Source organism: Callorhinchus milii, unplaced genomic scaffold, assembly GCF_018977255.1.
Source record: "Callorhinchus milii isolate IMCB2004 unplaced genomic scaffold, IMCB_Cmil_1.0 Scaffold14, whole genome shotgun sequence".
Classification (NCBI taxonomy): domain Eukaryota; kingdom Metazoa; phylum Chordata; class Chondrichthyes; order Chimaeriformes; family Callorhinchidae; genus Callorhinchus; species Callorhinchus milii.
Window position 1 is genome coordinate 13687103 of NW_024704755.1, and position 23935 is coordinate 13711037.

The 23935-nt window shown below is 40.6% G+C and overlaps 1 protein-coding gene across 1 annotated transcript in view; it reads right to left on the bottom strand.

Annotated features, from left to right (window-relative positions):
• The window catches only part of znrf1 (zinc and ring finger 1), an 80306-nt gene extending 64355 nt beyond the window's left edge, over positions 1-15951 (bottom strand). Inside the window, exons 1-2 of the mRNA XM_042340224.1 lie at positions 15725-15951; positions 15471-15662 (exon numbers count right to left, since the gene is read on the bottom strand). Coding sequence (XP_042196158.1) covers positions 15471-15662; positions 15725-15938 — 406 coding nt within the window. The 5' untranslated portion in view covers positions 15939-15951. The remainder of the gene's footprint in view (positions 1-15470; positions 15663-15724) is intronic.
• Between the last annotated feature and the right edge of the window lie 7984 nt (positions 15952-23935).

A 23935-nucleotide genomic window follows, 5' to 3' on the forward strand; every position in this document is an offset into this window, starting at 1 on the left:
GACTGGACCCCAAGTTAGTAACTGAGAACACGTTCCACGTTCACTGACAGTTTACTGCACTTGCTTTGTTTATATTAATAAGAGCTAGATTTCTCTTGGTGGCAAATATTGTCTATAATACTACCAGAGATGGAAAAGCAGTTGGCAAGTCTTCAGTGGTTTGATGTAGTCTGCCAGCCAGTCAACTAATCATCAACTCATTTACCAAAGTCCGGGGAAAACTTCATACAATTGCACAAGAAACCGTCTGAATCTCTGAATACATGCAGAACTTAAAAATGTCTGTGTTCTCATGTAAATTTTGCAGTAGTCAGCAAATCTACTGTAGTATTTTTACATTTTACACCGACAACTCATCGAGTGTAACTTGCCCAGTGAACTGCCATCCCAAACCAGTCTAATTCTTTCTCAAGGCAATTTTGTAGCATCTTACCAGTAATGGCAGACATGATGGGCCGAATGGCCTCCTTCTGTGCTGTATAATTCTATGATGATTTGATAATGGTGCAAAAGTAATCCATTTTAGTTTGGTGTACTCAACAATTGAAAACTTTGCAATTTATTGCATGTTTTCGTGTCTGCATTTTAAATAAAGCCAAGAAGGGTGACAAACAGTAGACAGATTGGCTAGTTTTCCAGCAGCAGTCATTATGAAGTCAGGGAATGTAGACCAAAATACAGTAATACCACTTGTGAAGTCTAGCAGTTCAAAATAAACTGTGTTTAATATCAGCAACATTCAATTTCTTAGAATGAAGGCAAAACTCAAAACACAAGAGGCTGCAAAACTGAAGAACACTCTAACAGGATTTTAATGCTAGGCTCCATCCAGTCTTACGTTTAAAGAAAAACGATAACTGTGTCCCTCAATCACAAACATTTAGATTGATAGAAATAGATGGTTTTAAATACTTGAAATGTTCAAAACCTGCATTGACAGCCCAGTCTACAATGGACAGTCCCCATTACCCAGTAGGTAATGCTGTTCGTAGCTTTGGTCAAAGCTTATTCCAGTAATAAAGCAAACCTATAGACTGACTACACAGTTTGAACTTCGTCAGCTGAAAATTATACAAGTGGTAGAAATGTAAATTGTTCAATTAGATTACTGTTGCAATCAGAGGAGAATCCAGGACACTGTCAATCAACCAGAATGTCAACCTATCACAGAACACATACTTTACCTAATTGCATTATCACTTTTGAAAGTAAACGTGTTGCAGCCATTTCCATCTCACCCCAAACACATTCTACTTACAAGAGCAGGTTGGTACATTTTTTTCTATGCACAACAAAGTTTGGTTTTGTATTAAGCAGTACAATAAATCAAGAAGTAAATTCAAAAATAAAACTCATGCCAAGGTAACCTATAGTATTAAGATTTCTAACACCCGACGTATTATTTAAGAAATGCAAAAATTAAGTTTGCAAATGAATACAATATTTCTAAGAATAGAAAATATTGTGCTTTAATTCCTTCTCCGCACACTCAGACTTAGAATAAAGAAGTGAGCCACCACTTTTTTTTCAGGGCTTCGTTTTCAACAGTTGAGGGATTGAAGGTCATCTCCTTATAAAGCCCATGATCAATGGAGCACCTAATACATTCTACTACAATGGCATTCAAACAAAAAGGCAGCGCAAGGCAAAGAAAAATTGTTTCATATTGCATTCCAGAAATAACTGGGTGTCTGTTCAAACTAACACTGGGTCTATTAATTAATAAGAATATCAAACCATCTTGAAGATCTCCCATTATTCTGCATTGCCAATAAATTGCCAGTTTTGCTGTTTCTATAGTGCATTTTTTCCCTGAAAACACTCAAGTTGACTTCAGGGGCCATCCCTACTCCCTTTAAAGTCTTCATGTACATACAGCATTCTCTGCTAGGTGGGCATGTAGCACAGAAACTCCCAGGCACCTGAGAATATCACTCTAACAGGCTTGAAGGTGGTCCAGGTAAGCTATGCCACCTCTTCAGTATATGTATTCATTTCATTCTCTACTGTGAAGTAACTACCATCTATTTTGAACTCTTAAGTTACAAATAAGTAGATCTTACCACTAATATTGTAAGTAGCCTCTTAAGAGTGTGTTTTGGGGCAAGATGGAAATGACTGCAACACGTTTACTTTCAAAAGTAATGATCCAAAGGCCACAAAAGTGCTATAACACAAGTCACCTTGACCCTCTGCATGTTCATATCCTTGTCACAATATAAAATTCTATGATACAACAATACAAAAGTCAAGCATTAACATTACTGTAGATATTGATATCTTGAGGTTACAGTTTAAGAACTGCGGAGATTTTCCTGGTCAGGATAATAGCGCATAACGTAAGATCCACAAGACAAATGCAGGTAATTTAAATCAATTGATCCACAATATATTCTAATTACAGTACAGAAGACACAGTCCACTAATAATTAATTTGTACACGGACTGCTCAATTAAAAGCAGGGCTCATTTAAACAATGAGACTGGCCGGGTTTCACAACAATGAAACCAGAATTTTGTAGTGTCCTTCATATATTGTTAAAATATTAACATAAAAACAAGTGCGACATTCTTTGGTCACATTTTTGTTTTAATGCACCCTTGGAATATTGGATACCTTGAGGGCAATGACGTTGCAAATATGAAAGATTAGTTTATCTATAAATGGAGTATTACGTACAGATCAAATGGCATTTTCAACACGCCCTAGCCAAAGGAAGAAATATAACCTGTACTCTCATATTACATCAAAAGTGAAACGCAAGCTTTACGGCAAATTGTCTGACAAACACAACTCGTTACCAAACAAAGCTAAGCATGATGAACTGCTCTTACTGACAACTGAGCAGAAGGCACTGTAAAATCAGTGTCCAGATTTCATGCCAACTGCAGCAACAATGAGCTACTGCAGGATGACTAAACAGGTTTCCATACAGCTGTACTCGGCACCATAGGAATGTGCAGTGACCAGTGCAATACACAGTCTGTTTCTTAATACAGTACTGATAACTGAACCACAATACATCCATTTGCTCATAGTTACAATAATGCACTAAAGTAAAAACAAATCAAAACTCCAACAATTCCCCTGGAAACCGACATTTCCTCAGGACTCCTTCCTCCCCTCGTAACCCTACAGTCTTCAATAAATCATGCGTGCTCCCTTCCAATTACATATCTAGATTCAGATTCAAAGCAGAATGCACAGCCTCAATGACAAATTTAAAATAAAGAAGCTCATGAACCTCTGTAGAAAAACAAATTCCTTGAGAACAGAACACAGACCATAAAAGTTCATCAATTCATTAAGGTTTTCCTATCCAGGCAACATCAACTTCAGGTCCTCATTCCACACTAACCATGGGATCCACACAGTTGATGCAAGAGCCTTGTCCTTGCAGAGATCAAGGCAATGGCCCACACACCAGGGGGAATGAGTGCAGAAGTGAGACCAAGAGCCAGTTGATAGTTCAGCAGAGTAAAAGAAAATTACAACTGAATGCAATCTCCATGACCCTGAATAACAACAGGAGACAAAAGGTGCAACAGAAAGTTATATATAGATCTGTTATCACTCCCCTTTGTTCTACTCTCCTTTACCTCTTTCTTTGTATTGATTGATCATTAAGATGGTCTGAGAAGAGTAGCACATTCAAAGCAATTTAACCTTTCCACAAGTGTGAACAAAATGTTTGAGCACTTCTATGAAGGTAGCAGAAATTCTGCCACAGTCTACAAATTAAATAAAGATTCAGAATTATAAGCTGCAAAACACTCCTATTACCCTACTAAGGTCACGTGCCATTCTTTATGTGTCAAGGTCAGTTGGTAACATATTCAGTTGAAATCAGAAAATGATAGGTTCAACTCACATATCAGGACTTTCAACTCATAGTCAAGATTGACACTCCAATACAGTGCCAATTGGAAGTACCAATGTTGGAAGTACTGTCCTTTGGATAAGACATTTGGATGAAAATGAGGTTCTGTCTGCCTGTTCAGGTGGGTATTAAAGATTCCATGACACAAAAAAAATGTTTCCCCCAGTATCCTGGTCAACAATTCCTTCCTCCCGAAAAAACATTGTTCATTCAATTCCTCCTGTTTATGGGTCATTGCTATGTGAAATAGTAGTGCAACTTATCCTCCCGATGTGAAAGAATCTTTAACAAATCCAAAGCTTACGCAAACCCATAGTGATTAGCATACTCGCCTCGCAAGCAAGACTACCCAGGTTCCATTCCTGGGTGGGGCAAAACCTTAGGCAAGTTTCCTTACTCCACACGCCCCTGTTTACCAAGCAGTAAGTGGGAACCTGGCTGTTAGTCAATTGGCAGATTGCTTTCCTTAAAAAAAATGGTCACTCAATCCACAACTGTTTGTGGGATAAGAGTTGTGCAGAATTGTGCATTTCGCCCATAAAAAAATATACAGTTCATCCACTTTGCAATATATTCTGTGAAGCGGTTTGAGACATCCCAATGACATGATAAGGCACTATATCAAATGCAAGGATATTTTTCAGATTATACTTTATCACAATTATACCGTATGTAGGCAGTTTGAACCAAAATGCAACTAAGCTTTCTTACACTCCTTACATGGAGTCTAGAAAAGTGACAGATACAACAGACTCACTGTTGCATCTGTCACTCCAGCTGATCTGGGAATCAGCCAAGAACATCACAAGTAGATATACGAGGGAACATTGATATAAATTATTTTGCAAAATAGCGTTCTCTGTGACAAGTAGAGTACAATATATTCCTCCCTCATACATAAAACCTCATATACAATTCCCCTAACAATATCATCAGACAACATCCCAAAGCAGACAATACCCAAAGATATGCAAATCTTAAACAGACCTGTATATATACTTATTTGGGTAGTTTTCGGGGCAGATCAGTGATCTCTTAAACATCTTGTTAAGATGTCACATTATTTTTATTGCAGACATTTCATTGCCAAAGCAATTTGGTCATTTTACATATAGTTTTATAAGCAGAAATAACTTATTTTTACAATGCTTCCAAATGGATTGCCTACAAAACTAGTTTATTCTGACACAGGTTTTGCCAGGTAGCACCTCCATCCAACCTGCTCCCAGACCGCCATCAATGCCCCTGAATAGAGCCCTTGGAGCCTACTGTCCATATCACCGTTTTTCAGTCTGGATTTCAAAGAACAGATCATTCCCATCGCTCAGAATAAGTTGTTGAAACAGCACATATTGTCATAGTCTCACATTCAACACCCAGCCCAACAGATAGACAGACTGCCCATACTAATTTTCCAGGCAATTTATAATAAGAAAAATTTGCTCAACTCTTTAGTGCCTTGCATTGGTTTTCCAACATGTTGAGCCCCTGTATATGGAACATTTACAGATCGTTTTCATTCATCTTATAATTGTGCAATCAACCTATGCAGATTGAAAGGCTTTTAAGTTTTCTCCAAGATTACATTAAGTTGTAGGGCAAAGTGTAATTTACATAATTTGCAAACAAATTTTTTNATTACATACATCTCAGTTAGTATGTTATCATAATAGTGAAATGAGCCTTACCTTTTCATTACATAGGCAACCAATTAATAAAAATGTAGAACCATTTAAGCTAATGTTTCTTTGGACAGGTGCAGCAAAAAACTTGAAAAGGATACGAACTGAAACAAATATCAGTTTTATTCTACAAAAATGCATACAATACAGCAACCCACATAAGAAAAATCCACAATATGTCATAACCCTCATCACCAGTACACCAAAGTTCTTCCAATGAAGCCTAAATTGCTAAATTACCAAATGCTAAAACTTGAGTTGGACAAATTGCTCAAGTAATAACCCCTGTATTTGATGAAACACCTTACCGCATTGTCAAAGCATCTCAAAACGCTTCATAGGATTTAAAGTTATTGTAATTGTAAGGAAATGTGGGACCAATTTTGCGTGCAGCAATATCTCACAAATAGTCATGACCAACTTTGACTGAAGGATTAATGACGAGGGCACTAGGAGAAATTCCATTCTCTTCAAGTCGTGGCATGGGGATTTAACATCCACCTGAATTGGCAGCTAGGACCTCAGTTCAACTTCTCATCCGAGAGTGCTACAATAGTGTAGCAGTCCCCCAGCATTGCAGTGTCAGCCTGGACAATAAAATCAAAATGCTAATTGGGGGCTTGAACCTACTTCTTACTGACACATCTAGGTGAGACTGCTACCAACTGAGCTAGGTTGACACTATGTAATGCCCATATAGCTGGATAGCAATTGATTTATTGCTGCTCTCATTTCATTATTTTATCTTCAACATTAAAATAGTATTCACGTGAAATAAATTTTATAAAGACATTCTACGTAGCAAATAAACAGATACATTTATCAATACAATTACTGCGCAGAAATGGAAGTGACTAGGCCTCTTTAAATGGAGTGGATTAGCACACTATCCATTCACCTCTGGGAGCTAGGCTCAAATCCAGTTGAGATTAATGAGATGAAATCCTCTTCTCTGCTGAGTATAAGATCCATCTTTGAATATTGAATACGCAAGAACATCAATTTGTGCTACCTTGTACACGTTTTGTCCTGTCGACTACGTCCTCCAAAATTTGGGCTGACTTTATAATGATCCTTGCATTTGAGGTAGCGCAAAAAGTGTTAATGTATTTGTGGAGTCCTGTAGTGTACTGGTTAGAGCACTCGCATTGTAGGCAAGAGGACCCGGGTCCAATTCCTGGGCTGGACGAAACCTTAGACAAGTTTTCTTGAGAAGTCTTGACAATGTGATAAACAAAGAAAATTACATTTGTATAGAGCAAGATAAAATTGAGTATTATTATTCTTTCTTGTAATCTAATGTGGTAACCAATTTGCACACAGTAATATCCCACAAGCAGACATGAAATGAATGACCAATTTTATCTGGAGGATTGCCGGCCAGCACACTGGAAAAAAAAACAGAACATTTCTAGTGTACAGAATGTTCTGATATATATATATAGATTGTATAAATTTTTCAGATTCACCCTATTCAGATGTGTTCATTGTTTAAATTCATTAGGTATTTTTCTCATTCACGTTGCATCCTGAAAAAATGTTTCTAACAGTATTCGCAACTGTGGTCCTTGTACAGCATATTAAAATCCAATGAACTCTGTATTTGTGAAGATTTGCATAAGGAGTCTTGTATTACATTTAATTGTACAAATTTTCCTACAATTCGAAATATTCAATAAGCAAGTCCATCCAGCAAACAGCATCGATAATCCATAAAAAAGGTCTCTTGTTAAATCTCTGATCTGTGTTAAGTTTTTCAGTGTTAGTCATACTGGTAGAAGGGTAGCTGCAACTGGCTTCAGCATTCCAGATGAGGATACCGAGGTGGAAAGTCACCTCCTGGAATTTCGACTCCTGATCAGTGTAGCTATCCCAAATTGGTGCGAGTGTTTTGAGAGGTACTGGGTTCCATTGTTTGGAAGGTACTGGGGCAGCTGTGATCTCCCTTCCCTACCCTTTATCAAATAGACTATCAAAACACACAATCTAGCTTTATATATGAACAGACACCTGGTAACACCAGCATTGGATTGCCAGTAGCTAGAGGACTGAATCCCAAGTAAATGGGGGAAAAGATGAGGGGAAAAAACATGTCGCTTTGTACATAGAAATAAAATAAATAAGTGCTATTTCCAGAAAATGAATTTATGATATCACCTGTATCCCTGGATGAAATAAATACTTCAGAATCACTCCTGGGTATTCTTTATTCTCTCGACAACTATTTTTAAAAAAATAATCTAAAGAGTCCAACAATATCAATACAGAGGTTGAATTTCAAAAGCACTCAGCAAAACAATTGGAAAAGATATCACTACCCATGACTTTTATCAAGGAACAATGCCTAATGTGATGGGATGGGAAAAAAAGACAAAACGTGCAGATCCCCAAACTGTGTAGGGACTGGACATTTGCAGGTGAGTGGAGAACACTGCATACATTAGTGAGGGAACATTTTTGAATCAGGAGTCAGTCTATTATATCATCATTTAAAAAAGCTGGGTGGGGGTGGAGAGAAGCGTTAATTTTTTTAAATACATACATCCGATTATTGTCTGTGCATCTTTATCTGAATGCAAAGGTATTTTCTGATCAAGACTAGCTATTAATAGAGACTGCAGTACTTCATAACATTTAATAATAATAATCCTTGCATTTGATATAGCGCTTTTCATGTCTTCTCAACCTCTCAAAGCGCTTCATAGACTGTAAAGTGAATTGACCGTAAATTTGTGGGTGAAATGCGGCAGCCAATTGCAGCGTCCCACAAACAGTCATGGATTGAAAATGACCAATTTATTATTGTTTTGTTTTTGGAGAGATTATTAGGAGTTATTATTAACACATTAATTAATCCTCCAACATTAGCAGGATACATATTTTTCATAAATAATCTGCTTTTAATGTCACAATGTAAATGGTGGAAGCAATTGGTTTACTGGTTCTTCATTATTTACGATATAGGCAAACAGATCCTTTTTTTNAAATCAACACTTATTTCAAAAATGCTACTTATTCTGATTTCAGCCAGGCCAGAATAATATAATTGGCTTCACTTTCCCTGTGTAAGACACAGAAGAGCAGAGTTCCTATTCCCAATTCCTATTAAAGGCCCTCCTCATATTGAAATGTTGCAAATTATTTCACAATTATTGTCAAGGCTAGAGACTTATTTTGCAGTCAAACATGGCAGCCATTTGCACCAACAATTTCCCACAAACTGGGATATGAACATGTCAATTCAATGGGGAAAAACAAATGACTACAGGGCTTTAAATCAGTTCAAGAGATGTAATGGATCATGATTAGAAAGGTGACACTAGGCATACATTATTTGGGAGACACAGGGAATATTACTATTTGGAAATGTAGATGGCAATAGATCAAGCGATAGACAAGCAGAGGAGAATGTGGTTGTACAATGTCATTGAATATGCAGGTATATCAAGGCTGGTATAGATAACCTGTGCAGCTAGTGGAAAGCACGGAATCCATTGGTTGACTGCTTCCAGCGTGGAGAACGAGAACAAGGATAAATCCTAGGAACCTCATCTTTCTTCCTATTTTATTTTAAATTTTTATTGTTCCATAACCAACATTAGATCTCCATAGGTCATATGATGTTTACTTTTCCTTAGTCAACAGAGCTGGATAGACCTTACATTTATGAATTTTACTTAGCTTTACAGTGTTGCAGCAGCGATGAAGCGGCCTCTGAAGTCTTTTGCTGCAAAATATGTCTCTGCACAGCTCCTTCAAAAGCTCCACTGATCTTATGCTGCACAGACTGTAGCTGGTCTGTCAGCCACTGCTGTGATAACGTATCAACTCTCACTCCTCTCCTCCATCCAGTATTAAAAGGAGAAGCAAAGAAAGAGTACACTATTGCCTTAAGATGTCTCTATTATTACTATCCAAATACAGACAGTTAGTTGTATAGTCATGACTCACGCCGCAGCTGCACATACTGTAGATCAAATAGTTTTTTTTTCCATTGTGTGGAGTACAAGTCAGGTTTTTTTTACAAAATCTGCACTTCCTTATTTATTAAAATTTATGATTGTAGAGGGTCTGGAGTTGCCTTTCTCTACGACAGCCACCCCCAGAAGGCCTTCAGCCAGTGCTCCATAAACAGTATATGTTAATAAGCACTCAGCGATCACCTAAATTTTTACCTGCACTGAATCATTTGTACCTGTCCTGTAAATATAATTCTGAATATCAGCAGATGAAGAAGGTTGTGAGCGGGAAGAGAGTGCATGGGTTACTGAAAGTAAGCAGAAAAGCAACTTGCTGGTAGAAGACAAGAATGTAAATTTTCTATTGTAGATAACAAAAACAACATGCATATACAGTACCCCTCGTGCAGGGCAGCGCTTGATGCTTGGGACGTCCTCCCGACGTGAAAGGCGCTATATAAATGTAATCTTGTTGTTGTTGACGACAGTGGCTGGCAGAGCATGGTGTGGGGGGGGGGAGGATGACCTTAGGCACGGTCGAAGAGGAAGGTTTTCAGGTGACCTGAAGATGGGGAAGGATGGGACAAGGGAATGGGATAGAGGGAGTTTCAGTGTGTAGTAACAGAAAGCACAGCCACCGATGGTGGAACAAAGGGCACGACGGACAAGCAGGAGGCCGGAGCCAGTCGAGCGGAAGCAACAGGTAGTGGGTTGGGGAGTAAGCAGGCTGGAGAGGTAGGTAACAGAGATTGAGCTAGAAATCAAAAATAGTTCCATGAAAGTTGTTACAGGTCTACAAATTCCAGCTTTAAATCTCAATCAATGAAATTTTCAGAATGGTGGCCAAATCCTCCTAAAAGGATAAAATCTTTCACATAACATGAGATTTTATATCGCTCCCCATTCACAAATATAGCCCAGAATAAAACACATGCTTGTGATACAATCAAAATACTTAATAAACTGATGAGTTCCTCCCACCTATAAGAAAGCCTTAACAAATTGCTCAAATTCCCTTTCCGAAATAGAATTTCTTATTCAAATGTGTTCAATTACATTTCATCGAAAAATATGAATTGACCAAAAATCAAGTCAAAGTCAAAAGCAAAATCAAAAACAAGAGAAGTGAAATCAGGAGGCAGTTTTTTCCCCCAAAGGGTAGGTGGGAATCTGGAACACTCTCCCCCAAAGTCTGTGGATGGATCCATTCAAATTTTCAAGACTGAGGTGGATAGATATTTGTTAAGTAAGGGTATCAAGAAATATGGGGCAAGGGCAGGTAATTGGAGTTGAGGTATAGATCAGCCATGATCTTCTAGAATAGTGGAACAATCTCAAGGGGCTGAATGGCCTATTCCTGTTTCTATGTTTTATATCACAAGTGAAAAACAAAGCTTGTTTAATGACTTCATACGTATGGTGGAAAATATCCCCATCACTCCCAGAGAGCCTATTTACAATATAATCCCAGAGTGTTTGAGCTCTGGATAATACTGCATTAGTTATTTGAAAAACTCGCTGCCTGTCAACTATTCCTAATTTAGATCCTGGTCATCATAATATTGCAAAATCATCACACCAGTCACATGATGCAGAGAAGTGAAAAAATATTGAAATTAATATCAACAGATTAACAATATCAGTGAGAAAGCAAATGGTTTTCTGATAAGTAACATATGAGAATAAAATACTATACTCTGCATAACACTTAGGTTGTTTTTTTTTTAAAAAAGCAAACTTGATAAGAACACAAACAAACAGATCTGTAAAAATGGTTGCAGGTTTTTTTTAAACAAACTCTGCTTACCTCAATCTCCTGCTCTATGTACTCAGCAGACCATCTGTCAGAAAGCCAAGCCAATAATGGACCAGGTAACCATAGATACCGATCAGCAATTTACCAAAAAGCATTGTACCACAGGCAAATGACGTTTTATAAAGGATCGAGCACAAGCTGTATTTGTTGTTGAATCTCTATGCCATGTACAATCCACATGGTGCTGAATGAACTCATTATACCTACTGTGTTTCAAATGGAGTCGAAATAATTCAATGCTTTTGTCGTTTTGCCCCTAATATGGATAACTTATATATTTAATAAAAAGCATGCCATATTCAAAACACGAACCAACATTCAATGCTGCCAAAGCCATTCGAATTTTGGTAACATCAGGTAATAAACACTACTGTTTGGAATCAAAGAAAATAATGCAGCAGATGGACACATTTCCAAAGATAGGCTGCCACGAAAGGCAATTTTAGTAAGACGTCTGTCTTGCATTCTGTGCAGGTTTTTCTCAGATCCAGAGCAGAAGTTAAATTAAACTGAAAGGGAAAACAAACAAAAGTGTTCACTTCTGCAAAGTGGCTCAATGGCCATTGAGGTGCTAACAGCTGAGGTTCCACCATCAATTAATGGAACTTTACATTGCAATACAATGGACTCCAAATTTTGACTTATCAAATAATTTTCAAAAACTTTAACTTCAGTAACAGAAATGTTACATTGTGCTTTTCATTCTGAGTCTTATATTTGGTTCCTTACATAATAATTTCTTATTCCCATGGCCATCTTACATAACCATAACTGGCTTGAGCAATGCTCAGCTGTAATACTCTTTGTACAGTGAAACGGACCTAACAAAATAGTCATGAAGCAAGAAGATTGTAGTGCATTCATAATATAGAATCACAGACTGTTACAGGACAAAATCAGGTCACCTGGTCCATTCAAGTCTGTGCTGGTGTTTTTCTCCTCATGAATCACCCTGTGTATTCCTGCTTGCCATACACCCACTTGCTTCCACCATAGCCAAAATCATTTATGGACTCTCTTTCACCTACAGCAGGGAATTTTGCAATAAAACCATCTTCTCTGTAAAGAATGATATCTACAATCTCCTTTCATTCTTTTTGAGACTATCTTACATTTTCCCTGGTTACGGACTCGCTAGTAGAAAGAATCTATTAGGATAATACTCCATCATAAACCTTTATAATCTTGAGGACCTCCATCAAATAATACTGTCAAATATAGTGTACTTAAAGTACCTTGACAGTTTTTCAAACAAAGAAACTGCAGGTATAGTCAATTTAATTCAAACTGGAATTATTGCATTCATGAATTCATTCAAGGACAATTCAAAGACCAGTCAGTCCCAAGATCAAGCTTTTTTCCATTCCTTCAGTTTGTGAATTTAATCTGATACTAACTGGTTTCACAAAAATGATTCTAATCTTGAGACTGACCATTTCCTATGTTGAATTGGAACAAACGCGTTGAAAAGTATTGTCATTTTAGATATATTAACTTTGGTTAGCAATCATTTGATGATCTATCCATTTAGATGGATCTTAAGTGGCATTTTAACTGTTCCTTCAGAGTTGAACAATGCAGGATTTATTGTTCAGATTACCAATATCAGCAGGTAGTAATTTATTTATGATAGGCACTGTGTTCAGTTGCACAGCAGGTCAATTGGGGCAGATCCTTCTCATTAAAAATGGAGTTTCACTGTTGGTGGACCCCACTACACAAACAACGTTACATGTAGTTTTTGCAGTCAATGATAATCCTTGCATTTGAAATCGTACCTTATCACGTATTTGAGAAGTCTCAAAGCGCTTCAAAGAATATACGGTAAAGTGGATTGACTGTATATTTTGTGAGTGAAATGCAGCAGCACGTGTCCCACAAGCAGTTGTGGATTGGCTGACCAAATCATTATTATTATCCCCGAAAAAACAATCTGCCAATCAATTAACAACCGGGTTATTATTCACCGCTAGGTAAACAGAGGCGTGTAAAGTAAGGAAACTTGCCAAACGTTTCGCCCTGGTCGGGAATCAAACCCAGGTCTTCTTGCTTGAAAGACGAGTGCTCTAACCAGTAAGATACAGGACCACTACCAGTCTCATGGGCAATAATGCACAGCTCAAAAAGTCTCCCACCCAAACTAAATTGTACTAGCACCAACGTTTTTTAAAAAAACAATCAGAAAATCAAGGTAATATTTTAACATAGGCTGTTTCAAATACAATTGAAATTTTCAGCAGCATTACTATCATTCATTAACAACAAATTACATTTGTATAGCACATTTTACATTGAAGGATGTCCATCTGACGCGAAAGGAGACACCTCAATGTGGGTGGGGGGTGGGGAGAGATGGGAAAGAAGAGTAAGTACTGTATTTGCCATTTCTTCCCCCATCAATCACATTTTCCAGTGTCAGGTATGTTAAGCTACCCATTTGTCACTGAACCTGATGTCAGAATTGTTGGCAGATTGTCAGATACCAATACACTTCTTTATGGTTGGATAAGCAAGGTGAAAAAGGTTGATGGATCAACCAAAAGCACATGAATGATTTCTCAATTTATTTCAGATGCGTTTCCCCAATCTTAGGTACTGTTCATCTATGCTACACATCATTCCTATAACCTACCCTCAGGCCATTTCAGCACCACATGGCTACTGAGAGGTACTCAAAAATAGCTTAATTAACCTGAAATGTTCTGCCTTCCTTCTTGGAGGAAAAATTATGAAGCAGATCAGTAAGACAACTATTAGAATTGAAAAATAATCCTTTTTTCATTGATAATATCAACAATCAAATACAGGAAAGACCATCACTGCATGTTACTTAAAAAAAATCCCAGAAGGATCATTGGTTCTCTGATTTTTTTAAAATCTCATTCCCCCTAAGGCAATACTGTGAAATAATCACTCATGATTTACGAGATATATTAGAAAGCATCAATCTGCATTTTCAGTGTTATTTTAATTAGAGTCCCAATTAAGCAGAGTTTGACATTGTAACTCAAACACTGCACGGCAAACAACCATGGTTTGTATAACCAACGATACCGTTTCAGTCATCATGTTATTCTGGGAAGTAAGGGAACATATTTCAAGTAGACTTCTTCAGAACGAAACAACGAGGCCATTCAATATCAGGAGAAATCACATTTTTCTTCACTTTCAGACCCGCGCAATTTTCAATACGAGTCCATCATATCTAAGGGTATCTACGCCACAGTCCTGCATTCCGCCTACAACATACGGTCAATTCACTTTACAGTATATTCTCCGAAGCTAAGATAAACTTAAGTCTTATTATTATTATTATTATAGCCTTAGTCCACATCTATTAGGGCAGCATCTATGGAGAAAGGAAAGTGAGTCAACGCTTCGGGTCCAGTTCTGACAACGGGTCGTGGACTAAAGACAAATCTGAATGAATGAATAATTAATAATGAAGATAAGGCGCCGTATCGAATGCAAGGATTATGGTGATGGTGATTATTAATGATTGTAATCCCCTCCAGACAGACACTGCCGAAAAGAAGAGTGGTTTCGTTTCTCCGGTAAAGATAGGGATCACTTTTCGGACAACCCACCCGGACTCGGGAGTGGGGGGGGGGGGGGGGGGGAGTGGGGGAGTGGGGGGGGGGAGTGGAGGAGAGTGGGGGGGCAGTGGGGGGGGGGTGGGGGTGAGTGGAGGAGAGTGGGGGGGGAGTGGGGGGAGTGGAGGAGAGTGGGGGGGGGGGAGTGGGGGGGGTGGGGGAGTGGAGGAGAGTGGGGGGGAGTGGAGGAGTGGGGGGGGGAGTGGGGGGGAGTGGGGGGGAGTGGGAGTGGGGGGGGAGTGGGGGGGGTGGGGGGGGGAGTGGAGTGGGGGAGTGGGGGAGAGTGGGGTGGGGTGGGGTGGGGGGGAGAGTGGGGGAGTGGGGGAGGAGTGGGGAGTGGGGGGAGAGTGGGGGAGTGGGGGGAGTGGGGTGGGGGGGGGGGGGGGGGGAGTGGGGGGAAGCCCCGGGTTAATAATCAACCAAACCCAAGCACTGTGATGATGGTGGTGATGATGAAGGTGGTGCCGGTCGCCAGCAGTGTGTGTGTGTGTGTGTGAGTGTGTGAGAGAGGACAGACGGACGGACTGTGCTGTACTCACCGCTGTGTGCGCTGAACCAGCGCGGCGCCAAGTGGAGCGGCAGAGAGTCGGACAGCGACGCCGCCCTGGAGCCCAGGTACAGCTGCAGCTCCCGGGTACCCGCGCCGCCTCCGCCCGTCTCCTGGTAACCGTTACTCGCGGAGTCCGGCCCTCCTCCTCCTCCGCCGCCGCCGCCGCCGCCGCCCCGCTCTCCTCCATCCCCGGGCCGACCGCTACCACCACCTCCTCCTCCTCCGCCGCCACCACGACAACACCGCCTCCTCCTCCGCCGCCGCCGCCGCCGTACAGCCCGAAGGGATGCGCCGGCTCCATCCCGGCCACGCTGCTGACCGAGCGGCTCCTCAGCCCCATGGGGGTGACGCCGGCCCGGTAGTGGCTGTAGTGCCCGGCGTGGACCGCGCTGTCGTCCGTCGACACGCCGGGGAAGGCGGTCCTGGAGCGGGCCGCCGTGCTCTGCTTACCTCCCATCGCCAGCCGCTCCGCCGCCAGCAGCAGCAGCATAGACACGGGGAGGGCGGGAGGGAGGGGAGGGGGGGGGGACCGGGACGGGACGCTCGCCCTCGGGGGGTGTGGGGGGGGGGGCTGCTGCAGACCCCGGGGCGGGGCGGGCACAACACAAACCCGGGCAGTCAGATCACCAGAAGCCCCGGGCTGGGCTGGGCTGGGCTGGGGGTGGGGTGGGGGGGAGGGGGGGCAGCGAGGCGGGAGGGTGGGCGCCCTCTCCCTCACACCAGCCGACTGTTCCTGTCAGTGAAGGCCGCCCCCATGGCGCGGTGTGGGAGTGGGAGTGGGTGGGAGAGGGGGAGGGGGTCAGTCGTGTGGCCGCCGCTCGGCCATCGCCCCGAGTCTGTGTGTGTGTGTGTGTGAGTGTCCGTGTGTCCGCTCTCTCTCTCTCTCTCTCTATGCCCCGCCCCACGCCCCGCCCCCACACTCGCGCATGCGCCACCGCCCACTCGCCACACAAAGCCGCTCCTGAGCCCCATTGTCTGTCTTTGTTCAGTCTGAGACACACACAACATACACACAACATACACACAACATACACACACACAACATACATATACACACACAACATACACACAACATACATATACATACACACACACATACATACAACATACACACACACACATACATACAACATACACACAACATACACACAACATACATATACACACACAACATACACACAACATACATATACATACACACACACATACATACAACATACACACACACACACATACATACAACATACACACAACATACACACAACATACATATACATACACACACACATACATACAACATACACACAACATACACACAACATACATATACATACACACATACATACAACATACACACAACATACATATACACACACACACAACATACACATACACACATACAACATATACACAACATACGTATACATACATACACACAACATACACATACATACAACATATACACATATACATACACACACACATACATACAACATACACACAACATACATATACATATATACATACATACACACAAACATACACACATACATACACACAACATACATATACATACATACACACAACATACACATACATACATACATACATACACACATACATACACACAGCATCCATATACATACACACACGCATACATACATACACATACACACAACGTACATATATACACACACACACAGAACATATACACAACATACATAAACATACACACATACACACATACATCCAACATATACACTACATACATACACAACGTACATACATACAACACACATACACACAACATATACACAACATACATATACATACACACAACATACATACACACATACACACAACATATACACAACATACAAACATACACACACACAACATACACATACACATATACACAGACAACATACACACAACATACATACACACACACAACATACACATACACACATATACACAGACAACATACACACAACATACATACACACACACAACATACACACAACATATACACAACATACACATACACACATATACATACACACATACATACCCCCACACATGCATACATACACATATACATACACACATACATACATACACACGCGTACATATACAACATACACACATGCATATACACATACACACACATACACAAACACATGCACACATACATATATATACACACATACGTACACACATATATACATACACACACGTACAAACACACACGTATATTATAATAATCCTTTGCATTTGAATATAGCGTCTGTTCATTTCGCAAGAAATACACCGTTCATTTTTAATTGATTGACTGTACGTGGACTTGTGTGAACCAAATGTAAAATACCGCAGATGCTGGAAATCTGAAACCAAAACACAAGGTCGTTGGGAACACTCAGCGGTCAGGCAGCGTCTACAGAGACAGGAAAGCGAGTCAACGGGTCCAGTACTGACGAAGGGTCGTGGACCCGAAACGTGGACTCACATTCCTTTCTCCATCGATGCTGCCTGACCTGCTGAGTGTTCCCAGCGCCGTCTGTTTTTGTACGTGTACAGGTTGGGTAATTGAGGGATTCAGGGCAAAGGCAGGTAATCGGTTTTGAGGTACAGATCAGCCATAGTCTAATAGAATGGCGGAACAGGGGTTCGAGGGGCTGAATGGCCTACTCCTATTTCTACATTTCTATATTTTGTGGGCGAAACGCAGCAGTCAATTGCGCATGTCAGTGGCCCGCAAACAGTCCGGGATTGAAGTGACCAAATTATTATTATTATAAATATTTTATTTTTTTGAATATCTATATGCACACCTTGTAACTATATTTCATAACACTCCTATGAAGTTTACATCCTTGCACTTGAGACACAAACTGCACACAGTCTATATTTCTATGAGTATATATCCGTAGAAATACTACTTAAAAATAATAATAATTTGGTCACTCAATCCACAACTGTTTGTGGAACACTGCTGTGCACAATTGTATAGCTTTTGTTTTGCCCACAAAATATACAGTCAATTCACTTTACAGTATAGTCTGTGAAGCGCTTTGAGACGTTTCAAGGACGTGATAAGGCGCTGTATCAAATGCAAGGATTATATATATATATAGGATATGTATGTAATTGAATGTTAATGGTCAGAAGAAATGTTGCTTCCTGCAATCATCCTTCTGCTTATATATACTGTATATCAATATATTCACCCAAAAATTCAGTCAATCCACTTTACAGTATATTTTGCAAAGCGTTTTGAGATGTCTTGACGATGCAATAAGGTGCTATATCAAATGCAAGCATTATTATATATAATGCACTATTGCATTTCGTTTGAACGTGTTTGTTTTCATTTCAAATGTGTACACCTGCACGTGTAATATGTGTATATATCTTTTTAAAAAAGCAAGAGTCCTAATGTGGGAGGCACCATTTCTTTTGAATGTCTTTTTTCCACATAATGAAAATATGTATACATATATATACACACAACACACACACTATATGTGATACATATGAAAGCAGGATACAACAGTTTTGAATGTTTTCTTTGCTTCAATATGAATTATACATAGATACACAAAAGCAGGAAGTAATACATAAAAACAGGATGCAACATTTCCTTTGTATTTGTTTGTTTAAAATCTTTGCACTCAGAGAGAGGGAGATAAAGTACTGTATAATACACAAAGCAACAATTCTTTTGTATCTTTTTCTGGCTGAAAGTAAAATATTATTTGTGTATTCGTAAACAAAACACTAAGTGCAATGCAGAAATTGACATTACTTTGAGTACAGATAAAGATATTTATTTTTTCCTGTGGGAACTGAAACTATAAGTTCTGTGAAATATGTCAGGGTGCCATGAAATGAAATGAACAAGCCTGACAATGTGTTTGGTTTTGGATGTCAGGGTTATTTATTGTCAGTCCCTAACATTGCTGTTTTGCATCCATATTAAATAGAAGGAGGTTTGAATTTGGAGGCAAAGAAACTACAAAATACAGCATTGCATTCAGTTTCCCACAAAAAATAGTCAATCCATTTTACAATATATTTTGTGAAGCGCTTTGAGACGTCTCAACATGTTAAGGTACTGTATCAAATGCAAGGATTATGATTATTATTATTATTATTTAGCATGGGGGGGCTGCCTGGCCTCTCCATTGTGAGGCCCTCTTTCAGTCTCAAAATGAAACTCTCTCTCTCTGCTCTTCACTTGTAGCAATGAAGAAAAAACAGCACACAAATGTTTTATGTTGATAAATTGATAATATTTATCCTGAAAAGCAAACCCACTAGTGAACTGCTGGTCACCATCATTTAATTAGTTGCATTTCAGAATATATAAAATAAAAATATTGGGATAATCTACGGTTATTAAGTATATATACTATTGCTACCATCACAAAAACACCTCTGGCTTCCTTTTTCTCTTATTTGTCTTTGTACATGTGGCTGGGGGAGAGAGGTGGCAACAGAATGCTTCAATGATGTACAGGTTATTTGAGACTGAAGTGCAAACAGCATGCAATCTGCCCCACTCTGGAATTAAACCAATGTGACTTGACTGTGACTTCACTGAGCAAATCTGCACTCCCCTTGACTGGAGATGTGGCAGCAATCATACAGGAACGTGAGCTCAAGGCAGTTCAGCAAGTGAGAGGAGATGTAATCTGTGGGCTGGTTTCCTAGTTCGAGGGACATGCCATGTCTCCTGGAGGCTGTTTCCAAGCAATGCCTTAACTCCAAGGAGGGAATGTTTTCCAAATAGACCTCTCTATTTGCTGTCGTCACCGGCACCACTTCATTCAAGCTATATGAGCCATCTCGATACAAGATGTGGTAATGCACTATATCAAATGCAAGGATTCTTATTTTTATTATATTATTATTCTTTATCCCAAAGAGGAGAGTGCGGTGGATACCGGCATATCTGCACAGAATAATAATAATCCTTGCATTCTACTTGCCCAATATTTCGTCCTGCCAGGAATAGAACCCAGGTCTCTCGCTTGTGAGGCGAGTGCTCTAACCACTGAGCTACAGGACTCCATCGAGCTACAGGATTCCACGAGAATGTTTGCATTGGGTTGGGAGAGGTTGGACGGTAAAGAGTGGAAAGTACAAGGATAATGCCTCGCAAAACAAAATTCTTCCCAACCTGAAATGACATCCATCATTAATTGTGTTCATTAAGTTCATTCTACAAGCAACAGGACAACAACAACAACTTGGATTTATATAGCGCCCTCCACGCCGGACGGTTTCTCAGAGCGCTTCACAGTAATGGATCCTGGGGCCGAGCCAGGGGGAAGGGGAAGAGGTGACCAAAGGCGCGGTCGAAAAGAAAGGTCTTTAGCCGAGACCTGAAAGTAGGAAGAGAGGGGTGAGGCGAAGGGAGTGTGGAAGGAGAGTTCCAGAGCTTCAGGGCGTAGTGGCTGAAGGCACGGCCGCCGATGGTAGAGTGGAGGATTCAGGGGACAAGGAGAAGGCCAGACCCTGTGGAACGAAGGCAACGGGCACTGTTGTGAGGAGAGACTGACAGGAGGTGACAGACGACCTGTCATTCTCTCAGTAGTCCACAGCAACGACCCTGGAACATGTGAGGCACCTTCCCTTCAAAACAGAAACTTTGTTTACTCAGAAAGAGCTACCTGCCCCGATGATGTGGATTTCAATACACAGAGATATCTCCCCCCCACACACACGCACACACGCACACACAAACCGCACTGATTCATATCAAATGCAAAGCACAGCCCATTTATAATAACTGGATCACAGAGAAACCTAATTTTACTGTACTATGAAATGACGGGTAATGTACCAATTATTTTACCACAAGACTTCCTTTATGAAGCGCTGCCCCCAATTGGAGTTGAAGTACAGATCAGCCATGATCTGATAGAATGGCGGAACAGACTCGAGGGGCTGAATGGCCTACTCCTGTTCCTATGTTCCTTTTGTGTGTAAATCTGAGTGTGCTTCCGAATGTATAAATGCAGTGCCCATGCAAACGATTAGCCACCTGGGTTCCATACCAACAACAACAACAAACAACAAATTACTTTTATATAGAACCTTTCACGTCGGAAGGACATCTCAGGACAGTTAAGGGTTTGCACCCGAGCTGGGGGTTGGAAATCAAAAGGTTTGGAGGGTAGGAGTGGGGATGGGCGTGTGGCCGAAGTCACTGTCAATGAGGAAGGTCTTGAGATGGGATTTCATTATTTGTCTACTTAGTTGGAAACATTCAACTGCGGGAATTCAGAAGCTCAGCGTATTTTAAATGACTTGAAATGGAGCTGTACTTGTTTTCCTTACATTAACCCGAAATTTGACAACTTCAGCATCTTCTCCGAGCTTCACTCATTCACAAAATCCAACAATTTTACATTTACATAGCGCCCTTTACTCAGGGAAGCCGAGCCAGAGGGTGGAGGGAAGAGGTGACCCTAAGAATGATCGAAGGGGAAGGTTAGACACATGAAGAGCAAGATACACGTCTCTACATGTATCTACTGTATGTGAGACAGCTTGTGCTAAGGCCAGAGAAAACACCTGGCATTGGCAAATCCACTGCAGTGTTAGGTATCCTTCAGAAGTGATTAACTTTCTGCTGAACTCCAATGTGAATAATTCATGCAACCACTTTCAGTCTTGTTGCCAGATTCCATGGATGTTTCTACCTGGAAAGAAGATTTGCTTCAGATTGCTCTCGACTATATCACTGTAAATTCCCCCTCAGAAGTAAGATGCTTTAACATGTAAAAGCCTTAGATTACCACAGGACAATGGATTGCTCTGAGAAACAACAACAAAATTACACTTGTATAGCGCTTTCTATGTCGAGAGGACGTCCCAAGGCGCTGGACAATCAGTGTTTCGAACTTTAGCTGGGGGTTGGGATCAGGGAGGATGGAGGGCTGGTGGGCGGGCGCAGGGGGAGAGGAGGGTGATCAAAGGCACAATCGAAGAGGAAGTGCTAAAGTCACTGTGTGCATGTCTGATTCCATCTCTTGTCATAAGGAGAAATAAGCTTTGTCAAAAGATTCCAGGGTACTACTTAGAAGCATTTCAAAGATTATATTTGACATTTCCCTCTTTGAACAGCTCAATTCGTCATTCCTCTCATTTGCTGTTTGTAAGACAAGTTAGCTGGCAAGTTTGTCTGCGTATGAATCACTACACTTCAAAGTAACTTACTGTGAGATACACTTTGAGATGTTGTGACACGAGATGCCACATGAAGTGCACGTATTATTTTTAATAAGCATATACTGTTCGTGAGCAGGTATTGTTCTGTCAGTGGATTTGTGTAACTGGAGATGATGCTGAGAGCCTGCAAGTCTAAGCTGATAGAATTAAAACCTGTCTGATGAACTGGCAAATCGCCCTGAGACTGTCACTCTAACACCACCTTTCAAAATCCTAATAAACCGTGGCTTCCTAACTGTTGCCAATCTGCCATTTTACTCAGTGGAGCCAATTTGTCAGTAAAATGAATCCTCGACAATATAATAATATATTGCCCTATAATAATAATCATCCTTGCATTTGATATAGCGCCTTGTATCACGTCTTTGAGACGTCTCAAAGCGCTTCACAGTATATACCGTAAAGTGAAAGTATGTGTTGTGGGCGAAACATGGCAGCAGCGTCCCACAAAAAGCCCTGTGTCTGAATTCAGCAGCTTATTTAGCACAGTACCAGGATTAGTTTTTCCTCTTCTCTTGCTTTTGTGCGCCATCCAGTGGCCTCCCTGAGGTTTACTTGCATTACTGATGAATTAAAGCAGTTTCACGCCAGGCTATCTATCTAAGTAACACTGCTATGAACTGGATTCAGTCCCCCATTGCTAAACCAGAATTTACAGTTCAACATGTTCTCTCGCCAGTTCTTGTACAAGTGACAAAGTCACATCAGGTGTTAGGCTGGACCAGTTGGCAACACTCTCCATTCTGAGTCAGACGTTTTCTGGGTTCAAGCCCCACTTTGGGACTTTGAATTGACACTGCAATACTTACAATACCAAGCTCGGAGAATGCTGCATTGTTGGAGGTGCCGTCATTCAGGGCGACTTTAAAAATCTCAGGTCCCATCTGCCCGTTCAAGTGAGTGTTAACGATTCCATAGCAATATTCAAAAAGAGCACAGTGTTTCTCCTGGTGTCCTGGTCTATAATCCCCCCAAATAAATTGTTCTTTCACTTCAACAGCTGTACATGGGAAGTTGCTGTGTGCGAATTGGCTCAGTTTGCCTATAAAATACACAGTCACTACACCTTACAGTAAATCCGCTTTGAGATGTCCTCCCGAGCTAGAAAATCACTCTATCAAATGTAAGGATTATTATTTCAAGCAGAAACGTTAATTTAAATGTAAATGTATTCACATTTATACTAATTTTAAGAGATTTAAAAACCTCAACAGG